The 10,000-nt window shown below is 45.9% G+C and overlaps 1 protein-coding gene and 1 non-coding gene across 2 annotated transcripts in view; one reads left to right on the top strand and one right to left on the bottom strand.

Annotated features, from left to right (window-relative positions):
• The window catches only part of LOC144513604 (cGMP-dependent protein kinase 1-like), a 10,356-nt gene extending 3,654 nt beyond the window's left edge, over positions 1–6,702 (top strand). Inside the window, exons 4-10 of the mRNA XM_078244748.1 lie at positions 442–531; positions 732–873; positions 1,973–2,136; positions 3,384–3,506; positions 3,601–3,663; positions 4,465–4,531; positions 6,604–6,702. Of these exons, the coding sequence (XP_078100874.1) occupies positions 442–531; positions 732–873; positions 1,973–2,136; positions 3,384–3,506; positions 3,601–3,663; positions 4,465–4,531; positions 6,604–6,702 (748 nt within the window). The remainder of the gene's footprint in view (positions 1–441; positions 532–731; positions 874–1,972; positions 2,137–3,383; positions 3,507–3,600; positions 3,664–4,464; positions 4,532–6,603) is intronic.
• Positions 6,703–9,859: 3,157 nt separating this feature from the next.
• LOC144513611 (U6 spliceosomal RNA) lies at positions 9,860–9,965 on the bottom strand. The gene has a single exon (XR_013501152.1). It is a non-coding gene; the product is annotated as a U6 spliceosomal RNA (small nuclear RNA).
• Between the last annotated feature and the right edge of the window lie 35 nt (positions 9,966–10,000).

Below are 10,000 nucleotides of genomic sequence, written 5' to 3'. Positions count from 1 at the left end.
GCCTGTTTTGTAGCATTTTGTCACATTTTTTGTCACATTTTTTGTCACATTTTTTGTCACATTTTGTTGAGTTTTTGTCGCCTTTTTGGAGTTTTTGGCGCCTATTTAGTCGAAATTTGTTGAAGTTTTGTCGCCTTTTTGTCACCTTTTTTTTGCCTGTTTTGTAGCATTTTTGTCGCCTTTTTTGTCACATTTTTGTCGCCTTTTTGTCTCCTTTTTGTCGCCGTTTTGTTGCCCGTTTTGTCTCATTTTTGTCACATTTTTTTGTCACATTTTATTGAGTTTTTGTCACCTTTTTTGTCGCCTTTTTGGAGTTTTTGGCACTTATTTAGTCGAAATTTTTTGAGGTTTTGTCGCCTTTTTGTCGCCTTTTTGTCACATTTTATTGAGTTTTTGTCGCCTTTTTGGAGTTTATTTAGTAAAATGTGTGTCTGTGTTCAGGTTGTACCGGACGTTTAAAGACAGTAAATACCTGTACATGCTGATGGAGGCCTGTCTGGGAGGAGAGCTGTGGACCATTCTCAGAGACAGGTAAACATTTCACATCGTTCAGGTGATACCCAGCCCTAATCAGCTGATTACATCATTAAAATGATCTTAGTTAGAAGTTAGTTTTAGCCCTGAAAGCAACAAGCAGTCGTAAATGTTTTGCAGAAATCCCTAAACAATAGTAAGTTATTTCAATAACCCCAGACATGTTGGAGGTGTCTGACAGTTTGTACCTGTTTTAGGGGTTCATTTGAAGACTCGACCACCCGTTTCTACACGGCTTGTGTGGTCGAAGCCTTCGCCTACCTGCACGCCAAAGGCATCATTTACAGAGACCTGAAACCCGAAAACCTCATCCTGGACAGCCGGGGATACGCCAAGCTGGTAACTACACATCTCCTCATACACTACCTTTCATGGGAGCGTGCCTATGTTCCCACATTTCTAAGATTCTTTTCAAAATTAGGCCCTATGTTCCCCCAGCCCTATGTTCCCACAGCCCAATGTTCCCACAGCCCTATGTTCCCACAGCCCAATGGTCCCACAGCCCTATGTTCCCACAGCCCAATGGTCCCACAGCCCTATGGTCCCACAGCCCTATGTTCCCACAGCCCAATGGTCCCACAGCCCTATGTTCCCACAGTCCTATGTTCCCATAGCCCAATGTTCCCACAGCTCTATGTTCCCACAGCCCAATGGTCCCACAGCCCAATGGTCCCACAGCCCTATGTTCCCACAGCCCTATGTTCCCACAGCCCAATGTTCCCACAGCTCTATGTTCCCACAGCCAATGGTCCCCCAGCCCAATGGTCCCACAGCCCTATGTTCCCACAGCCCTATGTTCCCCCAGCCCTATGTTCCCACAGCCCTATGTTCCCACAGCCCTATGGTCCCACAGCCCTATGTTCCCACAGCCCAATGGTCCCACAGCCCAATGGTCCCACAGCCCTATGTTCCCCCAGCCCTATGTTCCCACAGCCCAATGTTCCCACAGCCCAATGGTCCCACAGCCCTATGGTCCCACAGCCCTATGATCCCACAGCCCTATGATCCCACAGCCCTATGTTCCCACAGCCCAATGTTCCCACAGCCCAATGGTCCCACAGCCCTATGTTCCCACAGCCCAATGGTCCCACAGCCCTATGTTCCCACAGCCCAATGGTCCCACAGCCCAATGTTCCTACATTTCTGAGATTTCTTTGCAAAATTAGGCCCTATGTTCCCTGTAGGGATCCTTTCCATAATGTTATCAGACACTTAGAATATTAATCTGAGCCTTTCAGCGGGAAAACAAGCACTTTTGTGAAGGTAAATACAAGCTGAACAGTTGTCCTGTTAACTAACATTGTAGCTTGTTTCTCCGCTGCTGACTGCAGAGATCTCTCTTAATACTGAACCAATGTCTTATTGGATTTCAATGTATTATAGAGGAAAATAACATGAATGTGGAGAGGCCTGTTTAATAAATTTGGTGTTTTTGCAGGTGGACTTTGGTTTTGCCAAGAAGAATGGTTTCTGTAAAAAGACGTGGACGTTCTGCGGGACGCCGGAGTACGTGGCTCCAGAGATCATCCTCAACAAGGGTCACGATGTCTCGGCGGACTACTGGTCTCTGGGCATCCTGATGTACGAGCTGCTGACCGGCAGGTGAGGACACAAACGTTGTTTAAACAGCAAATGCACCTGCGCCAATCTGTGGCCCATGGGCGTGCTGGTCTTAAGGGAGGTGTGTTCAGGTACATTCTGGGCGTGCTGGTCTTAAGGGAGGTGTGTTCAGGTACATTCTGGGCGTGCTGGTCTTAAGGGAGGTGTGTTCAGGTACATTCTGGGCGTGCTGGTCTTACAGGGAGGTGTGTTCAGGTACATTCTGGGCGTGCTGGTCTTACAGGGAGGTGTGTTCAGGTGCATTCTGACACTAAGGTCAACCCTTTAGAACCATGACCCCGGCACACGGACCCTTTTTACCGCCGTTAAACTAGCAGAAGTGGATTAGGACGCCCTAAACACACCTGCACCAGGCGCTTCACGCCGTGACCTCAGACCGTTAAAACAGGGACCTAGATGTCATTAGCAGATATTGTGTATGTCTTTCTGTCGCCTTTTTGTCGTCTTTTTCTCGCCTTTTTTGTCGCCTTTTTGTTGCCGTTCGTCCCCTTTTTCTCGCCTTTTCGTTATGTTTTCGTCGTCTTTTCGTCTCTTTCTTGTTGCCTTTTTGTCGTCTTTTTGTCATCTTTTCGTTGTCTTTTTGTCGTCTTTTTGTCGTCTTTTCGTCGCCTTTTTGTCGCTTTTTCGCTTTCCTTTTTGTCGCCTTTTTGTCATCTTTTCGTCGCTTTTTGTCGTCTTTTTCGCTTTCCTTTTGTCGTCTTTTTGTCATCTTTTTCGCCTTTTGTCGCCTTTTTCGTTTCCCTTTTTGTCGCCTTTTTGTCATCTTTTCTGCCTTTTTGTCGCCTTTTCGCTTTCCTTTTTGTCGTCTTTTTTGTCATCTTTTTCGTGCCTTTTGTCGCCTTTTCGGCCTTTTTTTGTCGTCTTTTCGTGCCTTTTGTCGCCTTTTTCGTTGCCTTTTTGTCGTCTTTTTCGTCTTTTTGTCGTCTTTTTCGCCTTTTTGTCGTCTTTTTGTCGCTTTTTCATCGCTTTTTGTTGCCGTTCATCTCATTTTTTCTCCTTTTTTCTCGCCTTTTCGTCGCCTTTTCGTCGCCTTTTCGTCGCCTTTTCGTCGCCTTTTCTTCTCATTTTTCTCGCCTTTTCATTATATTTCCGTTGCCTTTTCGTCGTCTTTTCGTCTCCTTCTTGTCGTCTTTTCGTCGTCTCTGTAGTAATGTGTATTGTATGTACATTAAATGTATCACACTATTCATTATATAAGAGGGTCCGACAGTGTCTCTGTGTGTCTCCAGTCCCCCGTTCTCAGGTCCAGATCCAATGAAAACCTACAACATCATCCTGAGAGGCATCGACATGATCGAGTTCCCCAACAGGATCACCAAGAACGCTGCCAACCTTATCAAGAAGCTCTGCAGGTCAGGGGGCGCTGTGTGACTGAACTGTTGAGTCACAATTCATTGTTTTCATCTCCAAAATAAATCTTTGAACGGCAACGGTTTGTGTCAACAGAGATAATCCCTCAGAGAGACTTGGAAACCTGAAAAACGGAGTCAAGGACATCCAAAAGCACAAGTTAGTGAGATGAGTGCTGACAGCTGATTGGCTGTTTTCAGTTTGTGTGTGTGTGTGTGTGTGTGTGTGTGTGTGTGTGTGTCTTTGTGTGTGTGTGTGTGTGTGTGTGTGTGTGTGTGTGTGTGTGTGTGTGTGTGTGTGTGTGTGTGTCTGTGTGTGTGTCTCTTTGTGTGTGTGTGTGTGTGTGTGTGTGTGTGTGTGTGTGTGTCTGTGTGTGTGTGTGTGTGTGTGTGTGTGTGTGTGTGTGTGTGTGTGTGTGTGTGTGTGTGTGTGTGTGTGTGTGTGTGTGTGTGTGTCTGTGTGTGTCTGTGTGTGTGTGTGTGTGTGTCTCTTTGTGTGTGTGTGTGTGTATCTGTGTATGTTTGTGTGTATGTCTGTGTGTGTGTGTGTGTGTGTGTGTGTGTGTGTGTGTGTGTGTGTGTGTGTGTGTGTGTGTGTGTGTGTGTGTGTGTGTGTGTGTGTGTGTGTGTGTGTGTGTGTGTGTGTGTGTATGTCTGTGTGTGTGTGTGTGTGTGTATGTCTGTGTGTGTGTGTGTGTGTGTGTGTGTGTGTGTGTGTGTGTGTGTGTGTGTGTGTGTGTGTGTGTGTGTGTGTGTGTGTGTGTGTGTGTGTTTGTGTGTGTGTGTATCTGTGTGTGTGTATGTCTGTGTGTGTGTGTGTGTGTGTGTGTGTGTGTGTGTGTGTGTGTGTGTGTGTGTGTGTGTGTGTGTGTGTGTGTGTGTGTGTGTGTGTGTGTGTGTGTGTGTGTGTGTGTGTGTGTGTGTGCATCTATAAAACTAATCTGTCTCTCTCTGTGTTCAGGTGGTTTGAGGGTTTTAACTGGGAGGGTCTAAGGAAAGGAACTCTGACTCCGCCCATCATACCTGATGTGAGTTGAACTAATGCTGCGTTCAAGGAACCCGTAACTCATGTTTTCACGACCTTCTCCCCGTGAAAGTACCCGTAACTTACTACTCGTGAGCTCGTACCAGATCGCTGTACTCCCAGTTACAGTTTCTGACGTCACACACACATAAACAACAATGGCGCCCCCTGTTGATGCTTGATGACGATTGTGTACTACAGGTTATGTTTATTAAATAAAGCCCAAAATATGTCAGCAACTAGAAATCGCTAGTATCAGTTCGCGCTAGCTAACGTCAACAATAGGTAGCCTAACCTGAACCCTGCCAACGGCACAATGTTTAGCTAGCCAGCTTTGACGGTGTGCCAAATGTCATTACTTTCATCATCAGACTCACAAATCTGCTCTACATAAACGTAACTAAACTGAATGTCACTCAATCACAGTTTATCTGGATGATGACATGCAGGACTTTGCCTGGAAAGCTACCAAGTCGTGAGTCGTGACTTAAAGTCGTAACTTACGGGCTAGAAATGGTGTCTGGAACACAGCATGAAATGTAGTCTCCATGTAGACAAATGGGTTTTCTAAATGACTTTTCTCAGATGTAATGGTTGCCAAGGGACTTGAAAGGCAGGTTTGGTCTTTAAGCTTTTTTAATGTTAGCTTTTCCAACATTTTAGACACAGATATGATAATCATAATGGTCCATAATTATGTGAAATTGCATATTTCTTTAGGACCAATGAACCCCCTGCAGAAGTGCATGAAGTGGCGTATGCATGAAGTGGCGTATGCATGAAGTGGCGTATGCATGAAGTGGCGTATGGATGAAGTGGCGTATGGATGAAGTGGCGTATGGATGAAGTGGCGTATGCATGAAGTGGCGTATGGATGACGTGGCGTATGGATGAAGTGGCGTATGGATGAAGTGGCGTATGCATGAAGTGGCGTATGCATGACGTGGCGTATGCATGACGTGGCTTATGTATGAAGTGGCGTATGGATGAAGTGGCGTATGCATGAAGTGGCGTATGCATGAAGTGGCGTATGTATGAAGTGGCGTATGCATGAAGTGGCGTATGCATGAAGTGGCGTATGCATGAAGTGGCGTATGCATGAAGTGGCGTATGGATGAAGTGGCGTATGCATGAAGTGGCGTATGGATGAAGTGGCGTATGGATGACGTGGCGTATGCATGAAGTGGCGTATGCATGACGTGGCGTATGCATGACGTGGCGTATGCATGAAGTGGCGTATGCATGACGTGGCGTATGCATGAAGTGGCGTATGGATGACGTGGCGTATGCATGAAGTGGCGTATGCATGAAGTGGCGTATGCATGAAGTGGTGTATGGATGAAGTGGCGTATGCATGAAGTGGCGTATGCATGAAGTGGCGTATGGATGACGTGGCGTATGCATGACGTGGCGTATGCATGAAGTGGCGTATGCATGAAGTGGCGTATGTATGAAGTGGCGTATTCATGACGTGGCGTATGCATGAAGTGGCGTATGGATGAAGTGGCGTATGCATGAAGTGGCGTATGGATGAAGTGGCGTATGGATGACGTGGCGTATGTATGAAGTAGCGTATGTATGTATGACACCATTATTGCCGTGTTATCAAGACACATACTCACTTTTTAGCGTGTTTATCAGCGTCGTTTGGCCTCCATTGACTTACATTACCTTGCGATTGCGTGTGAACTCACTACGCCGTAGTGAGTAGTATGAAAGGGAGAAAATCTGCGTAGGGAGGTTGGTCGGGGGGGAGGACGGGTCAAACACAGGACGTTCACCCAGGAGACCGGGGATCAGGTCCTGTGTGTCGCGTTTCCTAAACCCAACCCGTCTGCTGTATACGGCGCTCAAAATGCGTACAGATAACACGCCACTCGGCTTAAGAAAGTGGCGTGTATGTTTATACAAAGTCATGATGTCACGTTGATATTATCATATCACCCAACCCTCCTGGCGAGATATTAAAGTATACTAATCTGTTTAGTATTTTCTGGTGTCTCCACAAGAGTTTTAAACCTGCTTGCTTCAGCCTGCAGGTGTGGAAGGTGTTTGACTCTGTGTTCTTCTGTCCAGGTTTCCTCTCCGACCGACACAAGCAACTTCGACAGTTTCCCAGAAGACACAGACGAGCCTCCACCGGACGACAACTCCGGATGGGATTACGACTTTTAGTCCAGCTCGCATCCAAACCCAAAGCCTGACACTTTTACGGCTGGCGTCGCTGATACCAAAATCTGAGAAGAAGACGACTTCTTTCACCACCAGGCTGACTGAAGAAACAAAGATGAGCTTAATGTGCCATTTGGAGGACGTCCTACTTACCCACAGCGCCTACTGTGTCTTTGCTTGTGTTGTTTAAAGCGTTGTTGGACCCCGTAGGAATCGAACGCCCAATTTTCGTAGCCACATTGTGTCCCCAAGGAACTTGAGTACTGAGGAAAAGGACTGGAGGTCTCTCACTGATCAATCTTGTACTGTTTGTTCCCTTTAAATAGAGGAACCGTGAGCTGCAAAAACACCTAAAAACTGGAAGAGAAAGATGTTTGCAGGAATCAAACCCTCAATTTTCTGTAGCCGCGTTGTGTCCCCAAAGGATTTGAGTAAGCAGACGGCAGCAGATGGAGAAGGACTGGAGCTCTCTCGCTGATCAAACTGGTCCGGTTTGTTCCCTCTAAGGGCCGTTTTACAGTCGGCGCACCTGAGCTGGCGCTCGCCAATGTGACGCCAAAATGCACGGCAGGATTTTGAGTGCGTATAGTGTACGTGCTGTGCACGAGCCTAGGAGCATTTCACTAATGCTCTGTTAAAATAACAATGAAATGCTGCGTTATTGACTTTAGACCAGGTTTTTGTTGGTCAATGGTGCCATCACTTCCCACTGCCTCAAGATAGCAATACTCCCAGAATGCACCTGAACACACCTCCCTGTAAGACCAGCACGCCCAGAATGCACCTGAACACACCTCCCTGTAAGACCAGAATGCACCTTAACACACCTCCCTGTAAGACCAGCACGCCCAGAATGTACCTGAACACACCTCCCTGTAAGACCAGCACGCCCAGAATGCACCTGAACACACCTCCCTGTAAGACCAGCACGCCCAGAATGCACCTGAACACAGCTCCCTGTACGACCAGCACGCCCAGAATGCACCTGAACACACCTCCCTGTACGACCAGCACGCCCAGAATGCACCTGAACACACCTCCTTGTAAGACCAGCACGCCCAGAATGCACCTGAACACACCTCCCTGTACGACCAGCACGCCCAGAATGCACCTGAACACACCTCCCTGTAAGACCAGCACGCCCAGAATGCACCTGAACACACCTCCCTGTAAGACCAGCACGCCCAGAATGCACCTGAACACACCTCCCTGTAAGACCAGCACGCCCAGAATGCACCTGAACACACCTCCCTGTAAGACCAGCACGCCCAGAATGCACCTGAACACACCTCCCTGTAAGACCAGCACGCCCAGAATGTACCTGAACACACCTCCCTTTACGACCAGCACGCCCAGAATGCACCTGAACACACCTCCCTGTAAGACCAGCACGCCCAGAATGCACCTGAACACACCTGGTCTTACAGGGAGGTGTGTTCAGGTGCATTCTGGGCGTATTGCTATCTTGAGGCAGTGGGAAGTGATGGCACCATTGACCAACAAAAACCTGGTCATTAGTAAAATGATCCTAGGCTCGTGCACAGCACGCTCCAAATCCTGGCGCTCCAGCGAGATCTACGTCATTTTGACGTCACATTGGCGCACGCCAGCTCGACTACAGCGACTGTAAAACGGCCTTAAAGGTGGCGTAAGGTTCTTGTGTCAAAAGCAAGTACATCTGCGCTCCTTAGCAGACGGAACGAGAGAGAAAACCTTCGTATTTTTAGGTAATCTTTGATTTCATGGTCGCAGTAACTCCACCAACCAGTGGACCTTTAGACATGTTGATTAAAAGTACACGTGCACTCTTTGAGCTTTGTACTTTTTCCACGACAACAAAGAGTTTCATCGTTAAAAGATTAATTAAGAAAAGGTGATTTGTACTGTATATATTTGAATTTGTATTTATATTTTGTGTCCTTTTTGTAAAAGCAGCTTTTGGTACGAAGCCTTTGTATCAGCAGTCTGAATCTGTCGTGTGATTATTTTTTAGTAAATGAAACAGCTGATGTGATTCCTGTGAGCTCTGCATGAAAATATCTCAAATGTTTTCAGAGGAAATCATTTCATTTAAGATGTTTTAACTCATCATAATAAAGACAATATAGAAGAAAATGGGATTCATTCTCTCGCTCTTCTCCTCGTTGACATAGTTCGCTTTTAAATCTGCCAACTTCAAATGTCGTCTTTTCGTTGTATTTTCGTCGCCTTTTTGTCGCATTTTCGTTGTATTTTCGTCGCCTTTTTGTCGCCTTTTTGTTGCCTTTTTGTTGTATTTTCGTTTTTTCGTCTTCTTTTTGTCGCCTTTTTTTGTCGCATTTTCGTTGTATTTTCGTCTTCTTTTTGTTGCCTTTTCTTCTCCTTTTTGTCGCCTTTTCATTGTATTTTCGTCGTCTTTTCGTCGCATTTTCGTCGTCTTTTCGTTGCCTTTTTTGTCGCATTTTCGTTGTATTTTCGTCGTCTTTTTGTCGCCTTTTTCGTCGCCTTTTCATCACCTTTTCGTCGTCTTTTTGTAGCCTTTTCTTCTTTTCTTCTCCTTTTTCTCGCCTTTTCGTTGCCTTTTTTCGTCGCCTTTTCGTTGTATTTTCGTCTTTTCGTCGTCTTTTTGTCGTCTTTTCGTCGTCTTTTTGTCGTCTTTTCGTCGCCTTTTCATTGTATTTTCGTCGCCTTTTCGTCGTCTTTTCGTCGTCTTTTTGTTGTCTTTTTGTTGCCTTTTCATCACCTTTTTGTCGCATTTTCGTCATCTTTTTCTCGCCTTTTCGTCCCTTTTCGTTGCCTTTTTTTTCTCCTTTTATTATATTAATGTTAATTAGTATATTCAATGATTATAAGTACACTCACTCCAAGTTGTACTTCATACAGAGAGTAACAAACACCACTTTGACACCACATAGTACTTTCTAGAGTCCCTGTGGTGTCTACCTGATGTTAGCAGCTTTCCTCTCATTAAATTCATCATCAATTCATCTGAATTAATTGTCATTTTGTGGCTTTTTGTTTGAGTTTTTCCGGGAGGAAGCCTGTCATCGTCTCCCTGGCTGCAGTACCACTCTCCGCCTGAACTGTTATGATGCGCCGGTGGGGGCGCTGTTTCACCAAAAACACAAATATCACTAAAAACAAATAGGAAGGAAATGAAAAAATCTATATTTTCTTAAACTAAAAATGAGAACGCTTCACGATTGGGCGTGTCATCCTTGCACAGGGCCATGCTAATCTTCTCTGTATCGTTCCCAGCTTAGTACATGTACTACAAATTGTAGTACATATAGTGAGAGATACTGTATCTTATTTAAAGAGG

The sequence above is a fragment of the Sander vitreus genome, unplaced genomic scaffold (assembly GCF_031162955.1).
Source record: "Sander vitreus isolate 19-12246 unplaced genomic scaffold, sanVit1 ctg296_0, whole genome shotgun sequence".
NCBI classification, from domain to species: Eukaryota; Metazoa; Chordata; class Actinopteri; order Perciformes; family Percidae; genus Sander; species Sander vitreus.
Note: the sequence above shows the minus strand (reverse complement) of the source record. Positions and strands in the feature narration are given on the sequence as shown.